This window comes from Sphaerodactylus townsendi, linkage group LG02, assembly GCF_021028975.2.
Source record: "Sphaerodactylus townsendi isolate TG3544 linkage group LG02, MPM_Stown_v2.3, whole genome shotgun sequence".
Lineage (NCBI taxonomy): Eukaryota > Metazoa > Chordata > Lepidosauria > Squamata > Sphaerodactylidae > Sphaerodactylus > Sphaerodactylus townsendi.
The window spans coordinates 69551607-69575552 of NC_059426.1; the positions used below are offsets into that span (position 1 = coordinate 69551607).

The 23946-nt window shown below is 42.4% G+C and overlaps 2 protein-coding genes across 2 annotated transcripts in view; one reads left to right on the forward strand and one right to left on the reverse strand.

Moving 5' to 3' along the window:
• Window positions 1–10446, reverse strand: part of RAD9A (RAD9 checkpoint clamp component A) — a 42435-nt gene extending 31989 nt beyond the window's left edge. The window contains exon 1 of the mRNA XM_048483939.1: window positions 10426–10446. The gene's annotated coding sequence lies outside the window, so the exon portion shown is untranslated. The remainder of the gene's footprint in view (window positions 1–10425) is intronic.
• A 312-nt stretch (window positions 10447–10758) lies between these two features.
• CLCF1 (cardiotrophin like cytokine factor 1) overlaps window positions 10759–23946 on the forward strand; it is a 52472-nt gene continuing 39284 nt past the window's right edge. The window contains exon 1 of the mRNA XM_048483944.1: window positions 10759–11415. Within this exon, the coding sequence (XP_048339901.1) occupies window positions 11388–11415 (28 nt within the window). The 5' untranslated portion in view covers window positions 10759–11387. The remainder of the gene's footprint in view (window positions 11416–23946) is intronic.

Here is a 23946-nt window from a genome sequence, read left to right on the forward strand (position 1 = left end):
TGGCCCATCGACATTCCTCTTCAGCTAATGGGGAGTGCGGGTCCAAAATTTCCCCATTCTCCTCTTTGTTCATTCTGTGAGCTCGTGATGCTGTGCTTGGGAACCACACTCATGCAAAAGAAATGTATTTCATCCAAGTCTTCACTCAATTCCTACATGGAAATGTGCAGACGTGCGAAGGGAGGAGCAAGGATAACATTGGCCTGGAATTTACAATCCTGGTTGTATCTGGTGTAATTACGTCATGCGGAAAATGCCTAACTTACCTTCAGGCAAGCGCCAATTCAGTGGGTTAGAAATACTTCTGTGCCGCTATTTTATGTGAAACTGCATTATGAAGCTATGTAGAATTAGATGAAGGAATATTCAACCAAGATCTGTTCCAACTTTCTCAGCTGAAATATTCCCCTTCTTACTCCCCTTCTCTTGCCCGGCTCCAATCCCACTCTCGCACCCACTAAGTCCATTTTAGAATGCTGTAAGGTTTGGCTCTCTGAGGCTGGCCTTGATGCCAGGACAAGTGTTAGTATCACCTCTACTTTCCAGAATGTTTGGCGCTCATGCCCTCATCCCCCCATGGACAGGGTCGTATCTGCTCCACAGTTTAACAATAAGAACATAAGAACTAGCCTGCTGGATCAGACCAGAGTCCATCTAGTCCAGCACTCTGCTACTCGCAGTGGCCCACCAGGTGCCTTTGGGAGCTCACATGCAGGAGGTGAAAGCAATGGCCTTCTGCTGCTGCTGCTCCTGAGCACCTGGTCTGCTAAGGCATTTGCAATCTGAGATCAAGGAGGATCAAGATTGCAGCCATAGATCTAATTTCTCCTCCATAAATCTGTCCAAGCCCTTTTTAAAGCTATCCAGGTTAGTGGCCATCACCACCTCCTGTGGCAGCATATTCCAAACACCAATCACACGTTGTGTGAAGAAGTGTTTCCTTTTATTAGTCCTAATTCTTCCCCCCAGCATTTTCAATGAATGTAGAAAATAAGGCAAGTTCCTAAATACACAATGTTGCATAAGAATTAAAAATTAGGACATGAATATTAAGGATCCTACCCCAAATGAAACAGGTACTTTCATCCTTGAAAGGAATATGTAACCAAGAGATAAAGTTATTAGCGAGTAAAGAATCTACAAGGAGTGCTGTGGCACACCTTGGGGGGAAATGAGTAATTCTCTAGTCACTGCAGCGTTTAATGGTTGCAGTGAACAAAGCCCGAGGCTACAAAATGAATGATGAGGTTGACACGAAAGAGGGAAGTTACGCCAACTGAACTGAATGGTTTCAAATGAAATCTCTTTCTCCTCAAATAGCCTTTGGTTAAAAAAACACACACACAAATCTAAAATATAAACACTTTCCTAAATCCATTTGCTTCTGGTAAAATAAATAAATAAATAGAGCTGGGAACTAAGGCACTTTTGTGCAATGAAATATGAGTTCAGAATGATTCACTGGCCTGTTAGCATGGTCTTCCCCACCTTCACTAATTGCTGGCCTTTTCTGTGTTAACTTTTTAGTTTCTTTAAACAACTAAAATCTATTCTGCCTTTTTAAAAAAAAAGTTCTGTGCTCCTTCCTGGATTTTTTATAATGTTATTTTCAGGGGGGGAAATGACTCTTTTATTTTTAAAGTGTAATCTTTACCACCACCACCACCACCCCCCCCCCAGTTGTTCTATTTCCATCAGATCAATAAGTACTGCATTAAATGGAAGTGGAGATTCTGTGTTCGTGTGTTGGGGGGGGGGGATACTGGGGTGGCTCAGTATGTGCAGTGCTGCAAATCTAGGGCTTTTCTAAAGTTTGTAGAAAGATACATCCTGTCTGTTCAAAACTCCAATCTCTGGATTTACCGTAAGTATCCACAGATTTGGCCATGCACTTGCACTTGCTGCAGGTGTAGCTACCCACATCATCCGGCAAAAAACAAATATATAACTGCAGTTGCAGGTGACAGAAGCCACTCCCTGACCACCCATATTTAGTAGTCTTAAATAGTTCAGAAACAGATCTATGGGCCTCCCTTTCAAAAAGTCCCCTACTAAATTCCCCCACCAAAAAAATGAGTGTTAGCCTTGGGTGCTGTGTGGTTTCCGGGCTGTATGGCCGTGTTCTAGCAGCATTCTCTCCTGACGTTTCGCCTGCGTCTGTGGCTGGCATCTTCAGAGGATCCTGAAGGCGAAACGTCAGGAGAGAATGCTGCTAGAACACGGTCATACAGCCCGGAAACCACACAGCACCCAAGTGATTCCGGCCGTGAAAGCCTTAGACAATACAGTGTTAGCCTTGCCTGTTTAATCAAGCCCCTGTTCTGTGAGCTCCAGGGAATGAGACCTAGTGGCTGAAGCCTCCGCCCGCAGTCAAGTCTCTTAACTCACCTTCTGCTCTTTTCCAAAAGATTGGTTCTCACTGATAAAAACTGCGTGCACCGTTTTTATCCGAAACATGTTCTATAAAAAACATGTTCTAAGAGGCGCAAAATCAGTTAGGGGTCCATTTGAAGCACACATGTCCAAACTGGTCTATTCATGCCCCTAAAATTTATAACTTTCTAAAGATGGAGGATTTGGTCAAGGAATCACCCCCCCCCCCCCCCCAAATAACGTACTCTCTCTTAATTCCTTGCGGGCCCCAAATTTATGCTACATAATTTAAATTATTCCGATAAACATTCTAGAGTTCCCTAGAAATACTGTGTCTACTTTATTTGGGAACACCAACTGTGAGTTAATTTGATCCCTGAAGGAACAGCTTGGTTGTTCCAGAGGGCAGCTTACTTTAGAAATTGTATTTTGGCAACCTTCGTTTTCAGAAACGTAGATTATAGTTATAGAAGCATCCCTTTATGGTGTGTTTAAAAATTGTGATTGACCTGACAGCAGTAAGGAACAAGTAAAGAACAGTCTGATGGAGTTTCTATTTTATACCACCAGCTATCATGTGCTATTGCTGATCGTAGCATGATCTCTAGAGAAAGTCCCAAGCAAATTAGTACTTCCTGTTTTCTGAAACAGCATGCTGATTATTCTCTTCACAGTGCCGGGGAGCACTGATTATGCTATTAGTCATCCTGGAACTGACATATGCCAAAGAATCTACTACAGAATTTACCTGAGAAGAAACAACAGATGCACTTGAGTGAAAAAGCATATGTGAATGAATTCTATGGTTTCTTTTTAGCATTCAGACAGTGACTTGAAGTATGATTTTTACCTAGTGTGGCTGCACAATGATGTTTCTAGCACACTTCTCATGGGTGACCTGTATTATCTGCCCTGGATCTGCACAAAACTTGAAATGACATGATTACATGAAGTGCCCAGCCCCGTTAATCATATTGGAATGTCCAGTGATGTCATTCTCCTGTCATAGTTTGCCAATCCCTTTAATGGATGAATGGGAAGTTGGTGAAAAGGAAACCCATGGCAAGAACTTGAGAGAGCACATGGGGAACAGCAGCAGAAAGCAGCACAGACATATGATAACAAGGGGCAAGATCCAAAGGGGCAGAAAGCACTGTCTTTCCATGAAAGTTGTACAAAATTACACCACCAAGAACAGTCATCATCTGTGTATTTGTATGAGAGGAAGCAGCTAATGGCTATATTTCAGCTTGATTTTTGTGATCTTACCAGTGATGTCTCTACAGGAAAAACCAGAAATATGTTTTATTCCTATCCCAACGCCCTTTTAAGCATGTCCCCAAGCCATTCCCCTCCAAACACTACAGGCTAGCAGGGGAGGGGAGAAGAGGTCAAGACAGCTCAAGCAAAGGTTGGCAAGTGATAAGCTTGACTAGAACTGGGGCCACTGGAGGGTGCGGGAGCATCTCTGGTGAGCTCAGCCACCCACAGTGCTTCCTGTGATGGGGCGCCTGGAGAGGGGGAGAGAGAGAGGCAGCAGGGGCTGGGGACAGCAGACCTAGACAGCCTGCCAAAACTATGCATGCCAGGTGGTGCCCTGTGCAGCTATGTATGGAATGGCTTAGCCTTGTGTCAGGGATGCTGCTGGGATGAGAGTCAAACATGGAAGCTACTCACAAAGGCCTCTCTTCCCATGAGAAGGCTAGATAATTAGTTGATTTAGTCACTCTTTTAGCCTCCCTGAAACCCACAGGATTCCATACAAGAACTCTACTAACTGCCTAGCGGGAGCTCTCAGAGGCAGAGGAACTTGCAACCATTCTGCTTCTGAAGAATGGCACTAAGGCTGGTGCACCTTCCTGACATTTGGAAGCTATCATTCTGTTCTACTCCTATAATTCTAGGTCTACCCCAGGGGTCTGCAACCTGTGGCTCTCCAGATGTTCATGGACTACAATTCCCATCAGTTCCTGCCACTATGACCAATTGACCATGGTGGCAGCGGCTGATGGGAATTGTAGTCCATGAACATCTGGAGCGCTGCAGGTTGCAGACCCCTGGTCTACCCCTACATAAAAGGAGAATATGGGAAAATAACACTGAACTGTTGTGAAAATAAAATTATTTCAAAATGTATTCCATAAGCACAAAGTACCAAGGTTGTGCAAGAAAATGGCTGAAAGGTGAGGTAAGGACAGTGGGAAAAAGCCAAAAGGAAGTTGAAGGTATTATAGACCTTTATTTGGAATTGGAGTAAGGAACATCTGCAGGAATTATTTAGGCTGCCATCCTTTGTTTTGGTACAGGGGCTACATGACATGTGGCTCCCACTCCAGACACTGGTGTTCAGTGAATACATAAGGAAGTAACTCAGAATTCTTCCTTGCTTTCTTTCCTAGTGTACAAGTAAGCATACTTTTTAGGGTTGTCAGAGAAAGAAGAAAATGAGCCCTACATATGCAGCAATTGCACAAATGAATTAGAATTATGGTAATGAAATGGATCTATACTAATTTTTAACTCCTTGTATGAACAATATAAATGTCAGGAATGTTAAGGACTTAGAGTGTGCATGTTGAACTGAAGTAACCTCAAATGAATACAGCTTCAGAAAAATGGAGGAGAAGGAATGCTGCCTGGGGGAAAAGAATACTGGAAACACAATTTATGTCCAGTTGTCAGGCCCAAAATGGAGTAATCAAATAGATTTAGGGAGCTATTTTTCCAAGATCACTTAATTTCAGACCACTTACCCCTTGAAACATTTGTATCCAATGCAAGACTACTTTCTCCACCTTGTGACTATGGTATGTACTCTAAAGTAGAGAGCACATCCCAGACAAAGATCCTGAAAGAGTAGGCCATTTGTTAAGACAATTAGCATAACTATTAGCTGCCATCACTAGGGTGGCATTCAGAGACCATGAGAAACTTCGATTGATAAGACGTTTGGTAGTGTCAGACATGAACATAGTCTGGAAGTTATACTTGAATGTTTCACTTGGTAATTCCATCATGCACGCAACTTGGCTAAAAACCTCCGCTTGATCAAGTACAAATGTACTGTGGCACCTGAATGTAGACACCTGGGCTAAGCAGCATGCATTTTTTTTCCAGAAACAGGGATTCTAACTGGGATTACACCAAGATTGCAGGGATTAAATAAGCTCCAGTTTGCCTAGGAGTCTGATCAAACTAGAGTTTGATCAAAATAATTAGTTACCAATGAAGCTCCATGCACAAGTTGTGAGGCGCAAAGGAGTAAAATAAAGAAGCTGTGTTTATGCCTAAAGCTGACAAAACTCCACTTAACTTCAGTATGTTATCATGAATTAACGTAATTTGAGGGGATGTTTTAATTATGATCCATAGAACAAGTACTTAAGACTTTTCTTTCATTTGTTTCTCTGTATAATAAAAATAATAATGCAAACACACACAAATTCTATTTCAGATGACAGGGAGATGTACAGGGAGAGGAAAAGGAAAGCTCTTATACTTTTCCATCCATCTTCCACAGTACCTGAAGCCACTCTAGGACTACATTAGTGTAGAATCTATGTTCTTCAGAACCCTAAAAACTTCATCTATTTCTAGAGCTATGGGTGCAAAGAGAGCTTTTAAAAAATAAAGGCAATCTACGCTGCATGCTGTAAAGCTAGGAGGAACCTGAATGTGGGTTGAAGTTGTCAGAAAGTGAGACTTCATTCTGCTTACCTCCTTGGGCTCCAACTCATGCTTCCAATTATTGCCCCATATTTTCAGTCTCTCTCTTTCCCCTTCACTAGCCAATTGCTCTGAACAACGCAACAACAACAACAACAAAACAGAAAAAGGGGTACAGGATAATTAAAAGAATTTTTTCCAAATCTCACTGTGAACGGTTTTGATGTGCTGCTTCTAGAACATTTGAATATAAACTTTTCTGACACTGGCCTGTCATTCAATTCATAAACATAACACAAGTTTCTGTAAAGCATGGTGGATAAGGTCCTAAGATAACACAGAAAAAGTGGATGGCACATTCCTAATTAATCGTGTTCTGCTCTTCTATGACAGTATCAGACACTGGAATTATCACGCAGATCAGACGGATCTTTCCTATGCAACGTTACCTTAATACACTCAACTCAGAAACTTGGCTTTTCTCATAGCAGAGGTTTTTTTGTCCTTTAAGTAATGAACAAGCTATACCTTTTGCCCCTCACATTTAACAAATACACCTGGAATGGTGCAATACTTTCTATATCACAAAATATTTATGAGAAGTTACTTTGAAAGCAAAACAGAGCAAGTCAAGAGAATCAAGATAGACAAAGCTGGAGGAGGCAATAGTCCGAAGAAATTATTTCATCCCCTTTAGAAGCATTCCTTACATGACGGAAGTTCTTTTTAGAGTATGATTCAATATGCAAAACTGTTATTGGTGGATCGGAGCTTCTTAGACAGGTGCTGTGGCCTGTCTATTGCAAAACTCATGTTTTGGAAACAACAGACTGCCTCAGCAGGTGTAACGGCTCTTTGTGAGGTGCCAAAATACTAAGATATATTAGACAGAATCACAAAACTCAAAAGAGGCAAACTGTTTGGATGATGCACACTTGTTGACTTGCATAGCTGCCGCTCTGTCAACCTCTTATTACTGATGTGCATCAAGATCATGCCTCTACTTCACACTTCAGCACCCAGTTCATTTAGAATTGCTTTCAGGGTAATGGACAGATGATGGAATGTTTGCATCCAGTACTCTTAACGCTTTTATGAACTACCAGCAAGCCATAGTGTAAAGAACAGTGAATATATATGTTGGAAAACAAGCATTTTCAGAATCTTTCTGTGATCACATTTATCACAATGCTACTAGAACACGGCCATACAGCCCAGAAACCACACAACCCCCCAGTGATTCCAGCCATGAAAGCATTATGCATTTTATGAACACTTCGACAATACATTAATCACATTCAGGATTTTTTGAAATCCTGATATTTACTAGTTTGCCACTGTGTTTTGGCACACATGAAGCAAGGTAAGCTCTGTCTACAGTTATCGGCCATCTTTCATGTTTGAGAATGCCCATTATGTCAAGAGTTGTCTCCAGTCCTAGAAGGCCTGAAGTCCCACAGGTCTAACCAGATGTCCCATATATTTCAAACTTCCATAGAATATAATGGGTGTAGTTTATATTCAGAACTTCCCAAGGACCCCTTTTAAAATATTTATACAGAACAGTGTAGGTTTTAGCATCTCTGTGCTGGGAAAGCAAACTTGAGAGCTTTTCAATTAAGATCAAGGCCCAAATGTCACAACTCGGGCTTTTTCTGGGTTTGTGAACACCACCACCCCAACATTCTTCACTTCACTTCATTTTGCAGTCTCTTGCAGCAGACTTAAAAACACAGCATGGAACAAGGGCTCAGAAGCAATAGGCCCCCAAAGCATTATGCATTTTATGAACACGTAAACTTGTGTCTAGACCAAAAGAAATGCAACGCATTGTGTGTAAGACTATCTCTTTGAAGCTATAAGGAGCTTCTGTGTCTTACCTTCTATGTATTTATTTTACACAAATTAAATCTAAACTCACCAGTCAAATCTGAGAAACATAAATCGTCACCCACACTTAAAATTATATGAGAATGAAAACAAGTAGTAAAGGAGTTCCTTTAAATAAAGATCAAACATTCCAACTCATATCGCATTGTAGCAAATAGTTTTATTTATAAAATCTAATATGCAGAGGGGTTTAAGCTCTGACTACATTTGAGATGAATTCTGAATTTTATCTTTTGGAGGCACAAAGTGCTTTTTTGGAGAGGAAAAAAAGCGAAAATTAGTTGTGTCTGCGAGCGTCTTTGTTTTTACACAAAGCATTACATGAAATCCCACAAGGAAAAAAAAAGGAATAAGGGTTTTCCCCCACCCTTCCTCCCTAAAGTTCAAAGCCTCATAATAGTTTTTCCATGTAAATAACGAGTCAGGTTTTAACAATGAAAAAAATTATTCACAAACGCAATTAATTTTGTATAAAGTGATTGGATTTCCTTATACAGTACAAAACCACTCTCTTCCTTGCTTTTCTCATTTGCAAAATATGTAAATATTTAGTAATTTGAATCAACAGGGTTGGTTTTTTTTTTCATTTTTGTCATATACCCGACATGCCAGCTTTAATAACATTTGATAGTTTATTTTAAATGTGAAGTTTATTTCCAAACTCCTCCTCTAGTTAGAAGGACTCCCATCAGCAAAGTCGGTCCTAATCAAAGGAAAGTAATTGAAAACAAACAATTTCTTAGCTATTGAAATACAGAAAGTATTTTTGTCAAGCAACTTTTTAAACAACACAGTAAACAAAAAAAGGCACCGACACACATTTAGAAACAACTTCAAACAAAAAATAAATTCTGCACAGATTTCAGAACTCTGATCTTCAAAACTGGTTTTATTGGGGCAGTAGTAGGAAAGAAATCAAACAGACATCAAAACTAAAACCCAATTTCTTACAAAGGAGGTTTTTGGGTCAGAGTCACCTTTGCTGTAGATTTTTTAACGTGAATACTATATATAAAATTAAAGGTCTATATTAAAATTGATTACAATCTTGCACACAGTTTTGTATCTGCAAAACCCTTGAACTCAGTGAAGTTTATAGTACATAACCATGCACCCTAAAGGAATAAGTACATCCCAACAAATTCTGAGGACTTAAGGAAGGGGAGGGGGTCAAGGAAGCAAAAAAATCAGGTTTTTGATCTATGTGGAATGTATAAGTAGTTTACATCTGCATAACCTCAATATTGATATTTTTCTTTTGAGTTCTGCAAGGCATGATTATTGTCTTGCAAGGAATCTGCCCTCTGTGAGAATCTTGATCCCTCCCTTCGTGAAACCACCTGAGCTCTTCTGCAGTCTCTCAGGCCTCCTTATCACAGCACTTTCCAATGAGTCCATCCAGATCAGGAAGGTGGTGGTGGGCAGGAGAGGTTGCCCCTGATGTTGGAAAGTAGAGTGCTGAGTCACAAGCCTTGTGCTGAAATATGGCTGGGAAATCTTTTGCTGATTAATGAATTACAATCAGAACTCAAATATGCGCACACACACACACACACACACACAAAGGAAGGAAGGAAGGAAGGAAGAATGCTGGCATGAATGACAGACAAATGTGTAAAATTATATTTGTTTTTTTGCCAGGGGAGGAAGAACAGACAAAGAACCCCTCCTGCACACACCCCAATGCCCTTGACTCTTGTTGAGTGAACTATTGGCACTCACTCCCACATCAGCCTTTCATGACATCTGTCGCCTGGAGGGTTAGTCACCTGCCGATGACTAAATGCCATTCTGATTGTGAGAATGGGACAAACATCCAACAACCCACCAGCAAGCCATTGTGTTTTGTTTGCTGTGAAAGGGCAGCGGGGAGGCAGCAGGACTCCAAGCTCCTGCCGCTTGACGGATGTGTAATGTTCAAGCCCTATGCAATTGAGGCCAAATGGCTGGGCCGAGGACTTCTTATGCAGGAATGTATTACAGACAGTCAGGCTGGCTGAGAAGCAGGAGAAAAAGCAAAGGGAAGGCGAAAGAAATGGAGAAAGAGAAGGGGTCAGTTCCTTCCCTCTATCCCCACCCCTTCTCCCCCCACCTAAGCTTCTTTTTTTCGCTCTCCACCTCCCTTTCCAAATCTGGCATTTCAGGCTGAGACAGGGTGGTTTCATACACTCACCTCGCCTTGTCTCTTAGTAGGAGAGAGGAGCCAATCTGCGGTACCTCTCCTCCTCCCACATGCCCCCCACACTCTCCCACCCTCTGGGACTGGGCTTTGCTTTGTGGTTAAAGCTTTACACGTCAGAAAGGGGGGGAGGTTAGAAGAGAAGAAGGTTTCACAAATATCCTCACCAAATTTTAAAAAAACCCAAACCCACAACCAAACCAAACCCTAGTGAGTGGGATTGGCAAATGGGATTATTAATCCTGGCCCAGAATAAAGGAGGCAGCAGACTCCATGCAGACCCCTCGGCGAAAGGAAGCATTTAGTCACACACCTACCTTCAAGGGCTGCAGCGGACGGGGGCTTTAACCAGATGGAGTTCAGAGCAGGTAGGAGCCCTTGGTACCTTTCTCCAGCCTTCCCTCCTCTGGAGAGCAGCCAGCCCACCTCTCCTCCTCCTCTTCCTCCTCCTCCTCAGCACCCCAACTGAGCCCTCACAAACACATTTGATTTCTCCAACATTTGCTGGAAACCCTTTAAAAATGCCACTAGCAAATCTTGGCAGCATCCAGATATCTAGGGAGCGGGGTGGGGAGGGGGTGGGGTATGGTGGGCTGGCATTTCCTCTGGATAGTTCTTTTGCAAAAGGACTTTTTCTTTCCTCTTCCTTCTTTTACTTTGAGCAAAGCCCACTGCTAAAGCCTTTACCTTTCTCTCACCCCCCCTCCCTCCTCCCCAGGTCTGAAGAGCTGAAGGGGAGGGTATCGTTGGGGTGGGTGGTGAACAGAAGGGGGAAGAGAGAGAAATGAATGAGCCTGCGCTTGTATACAGTTGCATCAAATACATTCTTGAAAGCAACCTGGTTCTGCTTAACACTTGAATTTTTTTAAAAAAGGCAGCAGCTTCGAGAGAGGGTGTATGCACTTTTTCTTTCTTTCCTTTCTTTTTTTTTATATTCGTACATTCCTGGACACCAATCAAAAGAGCAAATCACGGGAGGTGGAAGAGTGGAGAGGGAGAGAGAGAGAGAGAAAGAGAGAGAGAGCGGTGAAAACTTTGCGCACAAACAAAAAAAAAAAAGTACAGACAGCTTTTCCCACCTAACACCCAGCAAACACAAACCAAAACAAATAGGGAAGAGGAGAGGAAAAAAAAAGGAAAGGAAAGGAACCCGGGGCAGAGCCAGCCGGGAGAAAGGCAATTTTTCACTCCGCACCGGGGAGCTGAAGCGATCATTCGGAACAAAACCGCTTGTCTGCTAACCCGCAGCGTCGCCCCCAGCCCACACTCTGAGTCTACTATGCTATGTGTTGCTGGGGGGGGTTCAGGTAAGGGCTCGCATCTCATTCAGTTTTGGAAGGGGGGGATGGGGTGGGGGTCTTGCTGTGTGCCTTGTCATTCCCCCCATCCCAAACCGCTGCTGATTCTAATTTGATTTGATTAAAACGTCTGTCTGGCTTTGGGACTGATTTAAGACTTTCCCTCTGCCCCCCCCCCTCCCCTCCTTTTCATGCATGTTTGTGATTACTGGTGGGGTCGGGGGGGAGAGACGCTGCTTAGCAAGGGAATAACATCCAAAACTGACAGAGGAAAATCAAAGTCATCAGACTTTCAGACAGGGGCTGAAAAGTCTCCCCCACCTCCCCCCCCCCCCCCCGGCACCAAAGGCTTGAGTTAAATGCTGTCCCAGTCCAGAAAGCGAATGTGTTTGGTTGCTAAAATAAAGGGAAGAGGAGTTTTTGTTTGGGCTTTTTTAAAAACAAAGAACAGGAGGGGGGGGGGGCATCCTGAAACAAGGGTGGTTTTTTTTTCTTTTTCTTTTTGCCAAAATGAGGAAATGTCCTTTTCTGGGGCGGATGGAAGTAGGGAGAGAACAAGACCCTAGGAAGTGTCCAAGCCTTCCTAAATAATTGGGGTGTGTGTGTGTGTGTGTGTGTGTGTGTGTGTGTGTGTGTGTGTTAATCCTTAGAGTTTTAACATTTGCAGCCTGGTTAGCAAAACTTTTCTTGCTGCTACTTTGAGGAGGCTGGAGGTGGCGGTGGGGGGAATTACTTGGAGTGAAAGTACTTTTTCCTGCAGGGTGTAATTTTTATAAGCAATGGGGGTTTTGTGTTTTGCAGACAACACCCCAGGCTTTCTGGGCAAGGACTTGTGTTTAAAATAAAATAAAAATGTAAAAACAAGCCTTAAAAGGTCAAAAGCAGTTTGTTTCCTGGACTGGCTCTTTTGACAATCATGCCGTTTGGGAAGAGGGGAGTCTCTTGCTCCCACAGAGTCAGCTATTAAAAAAGAAAGAGCAAACAAAACAAAACAAATCCTTTGGATTTTTCACTCTGGATGCTAGAAGTGCTGGGAAATGCAAAGCAAGGAAAGTAGAGGGGAATATCCTGGAAAACATGGGACCGCTGAGACCAAACCTATTCATCCCTCTCTGAGTAGAGAGGAATTCTCAGAACTTGCTCTTTCACATCCCTAAAGAACAAGAGCCAAAATTCTCATGGCTAAGTCTGATATGGAAAGATGCTGTCTGTGTGTTTGGGTCTATGCTTACAGCCAGCAAGTTTTGCTCCTTGGCTGAAATAAGTAAGTTGGGCGGGGGGGGGGGGGGGCATCTGAACAGAAAGCAATATATTGCAGAGAAACAAATGCACATGCACCCCCCTATCTGGCAACGGGAGGTAGCAGCGTGGAGAATCTTGCAGTTTTAGGAGCTGTTTTCTTGGGCAGTCAAATCAGGGAGAGAATCACTCTGTTGACAGTGACAAGAAGCGATGATTGGGCACCGGTGTGCCTCATGGGGGATACTTTAGCTTTACGCCAGAAAGTTTCTCAGAGGTTCTGCGTACAGTTTGAATAGGCACAAGGAATGGATGCTGTGGAGAAACACCTGTATTGAGAGTATCATGGGAGAATGTGAGTAGAGGGAGTCTATGCAGCGGGAAATGACTATGCATTGCATTTTTCATAAATGTTACCCCTATTAAAATGTGAGTACATTCAAAGAAGTTACTGGCATGTGTGAGTGGGCACACATACATCCATGAAGAATGCCCTGTGTAGTAGCTGATGCCATTGGTCTTTGTTTGCCCCATGATTTGACCAGCACAGGCTGTCATTCAATAGGTCACATGGGCCTCTGTGTACAAAGGGGATGTGGAAGCCCTTCCTCTAGCCAACATTCCTGCTAACAGTGGTGGAATGCGGTGAGGCTGAAGATCCACTATTTCCACATGAAAGCGAACTCTTGTAGACATGATAAGATGCTTGAGATAGGAGGTCCCTGGTGCCACAGAGTAGGGAACATCAGAAGAGAGGCTGGGATCACCCCTATCCCACAGACATTGTTGAACCACAGGCAACTTTTATACATGGCGCCTTGTGCTCAGAACAGCTGTGCACGCACACACACACACACACACATGTGCCTTTCCCCCCTACAGATGCTCCTCATTAAGTTTGCTGCTCAGAGGTGATGGAGTGGGAAGCCTTTATTGTTGGCTCATTTTCCAAGTCCATCTGTCCATCCCACCACTAAATTTGGCACAGATCTAGTCCAGTGTCAATTTGCATGCATTCCTGAGCTTATTGCAGAGAATGTTATTGTGAAGTAGAAAGACCCAGTGTTCTTGTCCTTCTCTAGAATTCAGGTTGGCATGGTGAAATGCTTAGCAAGTCCATGCTTGAAAAGGTACATACGAAGAGGTATATATACATACCATCTCTTTCTGTCAATAGCCCCTTCCGCACATGCAGAATAATGCACTTTCAATCCACTTTCAACGCACTTTGAAACTAGATTTTACTGTGCAGAATAGCAAAATCCACTTGCAAATAATTGTGAAAGTGGATTGAAAGTGCTTTATTCTGCATGTGCGGAAGGGGCTAATGACAGTGTCTGGCTGAAGTCTGATCCTGCTCAAAACAGAAAAGAGTGTGTGTGTGTGTGTGGGGGGGGTACTAACCTGAAGTGGGTGGAAATCAGTCTCTCTCAGCACAAGTGGCATCTTTCTTATAGCAGCTCCATCGGACTCATCGTGTGGCTATTTATAGGTAGGAAAAAAGAGTGTAAACAATCAGGTTGAGGATGGGCAGGTATGTAACATGATGGGCACTAATCCACAGCATCTGTCTTGATGTTACACGGACATGTATCTACAATTATGTCAGGAAATATACACACACATGGAGAGGTGCCTGGAATTTGCCACCTTAGCTGAGGAAAAAAACATTCCAGCATAATATCTGAAGCATTATTTTCTTGATCATTATTTAACACTGGAAAGCACATTTCCCAGCTTTGTGCATAGATTAATGTATTTAGCACTGCCTTTATTTGCATGTTATAATAAGGCCTCCAAACCTCACAACAATCTTAAGAAAACAGACACTGTGGAGACAGTAAATCCTGATTTGGGACAGTCTCTTGTACAGCACAACTGCCATCATCCCTCAGTCTTTCTTCTCACAGTAACCTGTGTTGAAACCCTCAAGCCTCAAGAGGTAGACCTCCTGCTGTCCAAACTCATGTGCTCATACACATCTGTGCGCACACACAACACACACACACTTCCACTTGCATGCCCTTTCCCTACAGATGCTCCTCATTAAGTTTGCTGCTGGTTTAGGTTTGCTGATCCTAAGCCTGCAGCCAGGAAATTAAAGGGGGGGGGGGAGGGAAATGGTACAAGAATAGTTTGAAGGTTCTGCACCATTATGACAAGACAGTAATGCACTTTTATAAGGAGAGTGACACAAATGAGGCTCAAGCAAGACATTTTGATAGAGGCTTCAGTTTTAGCAGCCATATTACAAGCAGTCTCCTGAACTCCTGATTCATAGCTGTACAGGGATATTCAAGTTCTGTATGCTCAGCCTAAGGGACTATTCTGTTCTCCAGGCTGTGGTCTAGAAACCTGACGTATATTTTGGTATACAACCCAAACTCTTCACAGGTAGCCAGGCATTACAATTTATGTTGCTTTGAATAGCTCTTGGTTAGGGCATCATAGGCCCCTTCCGCACACGCAAAATAATGCATTTTCAAACCATTTTCACAACTGTTTGCAAGTGGATTTTGCCATTCCGCACAGCTTCAAAGAGCATTGAAAGCAGTTTGACAGTGCATTATTCTGCATGTGCGGAATGAGCCATAGATAAAAGAGAGACAACATTAAAGTATGGAAAGTCTCATACATATTTTTAAAGCCATTTTTACCCTGCATATGAGGTTGTGGAGAAATGTTTACTAAAATGATTAAAATTTGATAGGGCTGCCAGACACTAAGGAAAACTGTTTCATATTCCAGAGCCCATGGGATATAGCTTGCCCTGGAAGAAGCAAATACTTTCTCCCGCTCCTGCCTCCATCTCAAATCAGTCATCTGAACTGCCCTAGTCCCATGATGGACCCTATAGACATGGAGACCAGCGGGTGAACAACTTGAGCAGAAGGACTGTGGTGAAATTAGACACGGAGAAAAAAATAACATCCAACCCTCTAAATCAGAACCATCTAAATCAGAACCATCAGAACCTGGCCTATACTATTTGAACTGAAGCCAATGTAGAAAATTTGAAGACAGTAAAAAATTAAAACTAATAAAAACTACAATCCTTACTCCTCAGGCATCTTAGTCCAAAGATGGACACCCAGTTTCCAACAACACTGTCCTTAGCATTATATCTGATCACTCAGATCAACACCAAGTTCAAGTTTCCCTGCAGCCCTGCTACCACCGATCACAAAACTAACTCAAATATGAATGGAAAGGCTTTGTCTAAAGATACTCTCAAAATATTAGTGTCCTAACCCTGACTGACAGTCAGCAGAATTTACTTGTACAACTCTTTACTACTATTTGCAAGGGCACAAAACTAATCAAATAACTGAGAATTACCAATTTTGAGAACTGGTAATTTTCCCCAAATGGTAAAGGGCAGACATACTATTTTTATTTATTTTTGAAACCTCAGATGTTGGTTATTGAAACAGGAGAACTCCAGGTATACAGGTAAATCATGTACACTCATAGCCATAGATAGGTACAGATTGAGGAAGGGAGTATAGCTAAGGAAGTTCAGACAAATAACAAGAACAGGATCAGTTCCAGGATTAGACTAGGCAGATAAACATTCTGTGTTTGTGTGTGCCATCAAGTCACAACTGTCTTAATGCAACCTCATTGGGTTTTCAAGGAAAGAGACGTTTGGAGGTGGGTTGCCATGGCCTGTCACCACATGGGCTGAGAGAATTCTGAGAGAACTGTGACTGGCTCAAGGTCACCCAGCAGGTTTCATGTGGAAGGCTGGGGAATTGAACCTGACTCTCCAGATTAGAGTCCGCTGCTCTTAACCACTGCATCACATTGGCTTCATAGTATGGAAGAAACAGGGTGAAACAAGGGTGTTGGAACACAGATCCTGAATCAGAATGTTAAAAGTAATACAAAGGCAAAGATTGGGGAGTAGGGATGGTCATAGATAGAAAAGTCAACACTGCAAATAATCTGGGCCATGGGTCAGAGCTTTGGAGTGACAGCTAAATGCTGAAGAGGAGAAAACACCAGAACTCAGTCACAGAGGGATGCTTGAGGTCTTGAGAGAAGGTTGAGCCAGGGGCATCATGGTACCCTGACTATATATGGGAAAATCAAAGTGTATTCTGACCACACTGAATTTCAGGCCACTCATCAAGACAGGCTCATGAGGAATGGATATAAATTCAGCAAGGGGAAAAAAACAATGTCAGTGACGAGATCCTCAGTGCTGGGTCACAGAATGGCCAAAGATGGTACTCTAATCTTTCTCATGCAAAATGGGAGGAGGTACAAAATGTGGTTCTGAAGGAGTGATCTAAGAGGACAGAGCTATAGAAGCTAAAGAGAGATAGCATAATTTCAAGAAGAGAACTGGGAGTGTGAAAGGCAAAGACAGATGAGGGAAGAGTGTTGTTTCAGAGTTCAGTCCAGAAAAAGGTGACTAAAGGTGTTAACAATAGCAGTTTTGGAATGAAGTGAAGGAATACTCTAGATAGGTCCTGTAGCCTGCATGTACAATAAGTAATGATGATGACAATGGAAGGCGAATTGAAATTAATACTGGAGTTCTTTCATAAGAAGTGAAAATAAGGTGACAGAATCACTGGAACAAAACCCGTGAGCATAAACAATTCATTTCCTTTGAAGCAGTTTTCTCTACAGGGTCTTGGCCCTCCTTGCAGGGACTGCTTATGGTCCATGGAGAAAGGGTTTCCTTTTCCTTGTGGTTAATCTCAATGATCACTATTTTTGGTATGTGCAGTTCCTGTGACTGTGATGACTTCTTGTTTACCTCCTAACAATCTCAGTGGGATGCCATTAATCCAGGTGTCCAAATGCATTTTTGTGCACTGGCACACAGCTCCTTGGAATAATTATTTGGCTCAGTGTTCTGTTTGTTGGTTCATTTTTCTGGTCCATAGGATGCTTGGGTCCTGGATGTTGGCTTCGAAATGCATGTCTCCCCAACAAAGTCCACAGGAATACCCTAATTCACTACCAATGTCTGCCCCTAGGACGGTCCAGAATCTGGTACAGAAAGCAGGGCTTTTCAAGATACTTGCTCAGATGAAGCACTCAGAAATCAATCAATAAGCCATTTTCTGTCATGGATCATTTGAAATTCTGAGATGCCTGTCATATATACTCACCAGTGACCTGATTTTTTTAAAAAGTCAGCTATGAACAGAAAAGCTCCTAAGCTAAAACTAAATCAACTTGCCTTGCCCTTGCAAAAGAGGTCACCACTATTCTTGAAACATTTTTATAGTTGTGAAAACCCAGAAAGTAATTTTTATGTTTGTAACAAAGAATATGCTGCATCACTAGGTGAATTGTTCCAATGGTTTTTTTGCCTTTGTTTCTTGTGCTAGCTGTAGATTTCACAGCTGGATACTTGGTTAAGTAGTATTCACGCCTAGCCAGAATAGTATATTATAGGCTCTGTTGTTACATGTCTCTGTTACCAGATGGGCACTTGGCATTATGTTTAGTAATACTAATCTCCATTCCACAGAGTGTTAATAGATGATGACTTCTGTACAGAATCCCATTGTATGCAGCTATTTCCTCTGTACATGACTTTCCCCCTCCTTTTGGTTTGAAAAGGTTTAGACTCTTTCTACTACCCACCTTCCAGCCCGTGGTTTCATTTTAAACTAAACAGATTCAATTTTGGGCCTTTCCCCACTTACCTTAAGCCTCGCGCGCTACTCTCCTCAAGTAGCGTGGGGTCCCCCGGCACTCTCCACGACAGGGGCGGCGACAGCACAGCTGTCCCGACGCTGCCGCTGTCGCGCCCCCTCAGCACGCAGCATCCCTGGCGCTCTTGTAAATGAAAGCCTTTTAGATGACTCCCTAGCGCCAGAAGCCTGCGAGGAGTCAATTAGGGAATTTCGACGCTAAGGCGCCGCATGCCAGGAGGAATGCCTGCTTCGCGCTGAGAGCAGCGCGTGGCATAGGGGGGGTCACGGTGAGTGGGGAAACGCCCTGGGTTTCAGCAGAACTCAGTGTAGTTCAGGTACTTGACTTCAGATTCTTGCTCCTGTATCTAATTTTAAAGAACATGACTAATTATACTTTGTGTAAGAAACTTTCTGCAATCTACTAAACACAATTACTACTATCAAGATGTGATGGTGTTTACTGTAAAGTGTGTGTAAACAGATGTGATTTCTAAATAAGCTTTAATCTAAAATCTCAGAACTCTTATAAGAAACTGTTGTACTTCACTCTCTTCTGTACATTTTCTTACCAATCCCATGCCTGGTCTTTCTTTTGCCATCAGTTAGTTCCCTTATCAATACTTTCCTCCTAAGAATGTCCATCTATAAAACATGCCGTCAACTAACTCCATGTTACATGCAACAACTGAAAGAATTTCCCTGTAGCATTTCAACACTTCTCCTGTTCTTTGCTTGTCTGAGATCTTTTCACTCATGTAGTTGCTTCACCTCAATGGAAATTCATACTATGTTACCCCGCAGGAAGCCTTTTGTTATCCCATGCTCATTTAGTGAGAGTAAGTTCCACTGAAGTTTATGGGAGTTACTTGTGAGTAAATGTCAGTAGGATTGGGCTATAACAGGGGTAGGGAACCTGTGGCTCTCCAGATGTTCAGGAACTACAATTCCCATCAGCCAATTGGCCATGCTGGTAGGGGCTGATGGGAATTGTAGTTCCTGAACATCTGGAGAGCCGCAGGTTCCCTACCCCTGGGCTATAAAGACCACTTCCATTTCAGATTCCAGTTATAAACATAGACAACCACCTCACTTACGTTCGGAGAGGTTCAGGCAATGATGTTCTGGTAATTTCAGGTATTTACCATTCCAAAGAGAAATCCTTGTAACATAGATCTAGAAGGAAAGGGAAAGGTGCAGAGTTTGGCACTTTATGTATTGAGTTGGAACTGCCAAAATCATTGGCTTGCACCCAAATCTGACATTATTTTTTGCATTTTGCAGTCTAGACATGATCTCTTCAACTGTCCTCCAGGGCACTATGCACACTCGGTGGCCCTGATCACAATTTTTTGGGCCTAGGCAAACGCTCAATTTGTTTGGCTTTTATTAGAGAGGCCAGACTCCTAGCCCACAAACATCTCATTTTTCCTTTTGGTCTGGTGCCACTTCTGTCTCTTACTCTGTCACAAATTCTTTATGCAGTGTCCACATTTTCCGTGGCACACTGGGACCAATATTAAGAGTGTGCTTTTATAGCCTTAGTGCATCCCAGTTCACTAAACAGCCCATCAAATTTTCTGCCAATGCCTTTTACATGCTGCTCTGTAGGCAAATCAATGAAGCTAAGCACAGCTAAGTGATTTCAAACAACCTTGTGCACCTAACCTCTACGTTGCACCCTTATAATGATTCCTCAGCCCACCAAGAACCAAAGCTTCTAACCCTACCTTTCAGCTGCTTTCTATGGACTCTGACTTCATCAATCTCCACATCCTTTGCAATAATTCCTCATTTACACTTGTTTATGGTTCTCTGCTTTTGTCCGAAAGCTTGGCTAGTTACTGGCTGCCCTCCATTTGTTCATTTGCTGAGGGTGAGATACATCCAGCTTTACAGACAGTTTGAAACCACAGGTAGTTGCTTTGGTTAAAAGGACCAAAACAACCTCACCCAAAGTCATGTAATACCTTTTAGTCTATGCTGTGGGCATTACTGTTGCAATCTTAAACATGTTTACATGAAAGTCAATCTCACTGAAAGGAATAGGATTCAGTTTCAAGAAAATATTATTAGAATCAGGCTCTGTCCATGGCAAGGAACTTTTGAAAATGTGTTAGGTCACCCAAGAAAGAATTTCTCTCCTTTCTCTCATATGTTCAGCAATGTCTCCACTTGTAAACAGCTGGAAGCTCCTCCACGGGCCAAAAAACCTATGGAGAATCTTATATCCACCTCGGAATCTCCTTCTGCACTTCATTCAGTTTCACACTCTTTCTGTTCCCTGTAATTCCCTCCTTCACCCTACAGCCCTCTATCCCAGTATGATACAGCTTACCTCACAATGGAAAAATCGTTACAAAGCGCAGCCACTGTCTGGTTAATTTCACTGTGTGGTTTTTTTGCACGGCCTTGACTCTGTCATTACTGATGCAAACAAGTCTGTTGCTGCTCAGGACTCCCCAATGTCATCACCAGACTCCTCCACTTGCTTTGCCTGGAGTATGCCTAAGGGAATAAACAGATGTAAGGACAAGTAGGGTATACAACCAACACCCCACACACTAATCTCCCTCCAGCCCACCCACCTTCTAATTATGCAGATCCCAGGTCAACTAAAGAGTCACCAGATAAATATGGACAAGATACTGTCTGAAAATTGGGAATGATAATGGCCCACCCCAATGGCTGTTTGGAAAGAGAAAAATTATAAGGTGCCTTGCTCTTCAAAGGTGGCTCTGTCAAGCACTATACAAAATGATCACGCTGCAGACAATCATATAGAATATATGTATGCAGGCTGTACAGGGAACTCTTTTTGACTCACCAAGATTGATCTTGCATTCAATGCAACTAGCTTGCTGTTCTGGCTTGCTGTCTGAAATGCTGTACAAATATTTCCTAAACATGTTACTTTACCACATAGTAGTGATGCTCCAGGGTATATTGATCTGTGGCCTTCTTCATGTGAGGCAAAAAAATTAATAGTAATAACACTGCTGTCATCTGCACTGTAAGGTGTTTGAGATGGAACCTTTCACCATCTGGTTGAGGCAAACTGCATAGTTTACACTTGCAGTCTCTCTTGAAAGTTGTTGTAGACACTAGTTCACCACACAATTCACAAACGCATGTACTTAGGAGGTTTTATGCAACCACATTACATTAAAACTTGCTTTGAACCAAGTACATGAATGTGCTAACTTCACGGAAGCCACAGATCAACTGTTTCTTAATGCTAGATCACTTGTGCCACAGTAACTTGCCCACAGTCATTCTGAATGTCCACAGCAAAACAAAATAAGACAAAATATATTAATTAACCTGGAATAATTACTGCACTCCAATTTTGAGCGCATGTTATTGATTAGCATTCACTTAACAAGCTCACACAGAAAATGTGCGAGGGAGAGATTCCTTGATTTTGCACAGAAGTATGCTTAAAAGATGCTAAGGGACAAATATTAAATAATCTTAAAGCATGTGCCTAAAGAGGTATACATTCTTTCTGCTTTTCCTGCCATCTTATCTCTACTCCAGTGTTCTTTTGCTCAATACGTGTACTTAGTTCCCTCCCTATCCCAACTGACTTTTTTTTTCAACCCTTCACTGTTTCCTTGTCTCTGGAATTATTATCTCACACACTAGAGTGGAAGCTGTAACTTAAACTCATCTTAACAAATATTTCATTAAAAATCTATTGCTAGCATGCAGATTGAAGGTCCTTTGCTGCCCTTGTAATTTGTGCTCTTTTACCTATTTCTGGGGATCTTCCTAACCCCCTTCCCCTCCTAAGTAGAAAAGAAGGCATTTGTGGAACAATTACATGTTTACTTTCATATGGGTGACCTGGTTCCCTAACTCCACGCCACAGTAACATCAAAACTAGACTATTATAATGCATTGTGCATTGGTCTCCCCTCAAAATCAACTGGTCCAGAATACCACAGTTTTGCTATTAATGGGAGCTTGATAGAGTATTCATATTATTCTTATTCTGCAGATGCTCCATTGGCTGCCCATCTGTTAACTGGGCTTAGTTTAAGGTATTGGCTATCACATACAAAGCCCTTCTTGGTCTTAGCCTCTGTTATTTGTGGGATCATCTGTCTCCCAAAGCCCCACTATGACAACTTCATCAACCCAGCAAGGACCTCTTCAGGTGCCAACCTACAAATGGGCAAAATTAACAACTTCCTGTGCACATGCTTTCTCCATTGTAGCTCCTGCCTTGTGGAACAACCCGCCTGAGCTCATGAAAGCTCCCACTCTCCTGGCAAACTGAACTATTTAAGACAGCTTTTCTACGCAAGTAATAGGGTTGCACTGGACAAAATGGTTTTACAAACTTGCTTGGAGAAATGATTAAGGACTGTGGTCTATATTGCTGTAATTAGCTTAGAGTAATTAGAATTCTATTTGTGTAATTTTTGTATTTCTTAATACAATACTTACGCTGTTTCAGTTCTTTCTGGTGGTTTCAGATTTCTGAAATCCTAATGCATTGGTTATTGAATGTCCCATTTTTGTGATTACACTGACTATGTGTAATCTACTTTGAGTCTCTGTGAGAAAGGCGGACTATAAATAATGTAAATAAATAAATACTTTTTGAAGAAAGGATTTTTCTAGCCTATAAGGAGTCATCAACAGGGCCAACAGAACCTTTAGCCACTTTTCTGGAAAGCATTATTGTCCAGCAAAAAGGAACTGTTTTGAAAATGGTCATCAGGCAGTCTTCCTTAGAACACCATCCTTCCTATCATGTATAATATAGTTTATTCACAGATAAAGCAGAGAAGGATGAGGGTCCCATCTCAGTCTTTACTATCTTCTCACATAAATTTCCCATAAGTGTTATGCCATGTCACTATCAAAAAGAGACACAGCTCATCTAGCACTCTAGCATCGGCATCTGTATTCTGCTGCCTCAAAGAAAAGGCAGGCACCCAATCCTTTCCATGACCAAATCACCCCATTAATGGTTATACATCTCCACTTTGTCCATTCCCTCTATGATTAAAGAAGATGAAGAGAGAATCAAGCCCCTCCACAGACTTCGGTTGCATACCAAAAAGGTTGCAAAAACAAACAAAAAACCCCAATACTATTTTCTTTTATTTTTTGAGTTATCCCAGTTTGTCAGTTCTGCTTCAACAGTCATAAGCCAGGTTTGCAGGCCTCAAGGCCTCAGTAGTCTGTGCCCAGCAGGAATCTAGGCTTCTGGGCCAAGCAGTGCACCCTATGGCACCCCTCCCACCCCATTAAGTCTTTTGTTTGTTTTGGAAGCAGCACCGTATGCAACTCTGGAAATTCGACCCCTTTTTCCAGCCCCGGTCCTCACACCATAACATGTGGGGCTAAAACTATAAAACACTATGAGGGGGGCTCAAGGCACCACGGGACTAAGCCAATTCAAACAGAAAGAGGAGTGAGTCACAAGCCAACAATGCCTCCCTGCTGCTCACACACAAAGAGAAGGCTAATTCCTCTCAACAGCCATTTTCACATCAGCCCAGCTAGGCTCCCCTCTCTGTACAAGTGATGATTTGTATAGAGAAGGGAGGCTACTTGGGCTGACATGAAAATGGTTGTTGGGAAGAATTAGCCTTCTCTTTGTGTGTGAGCAGCAGGGAAGCAT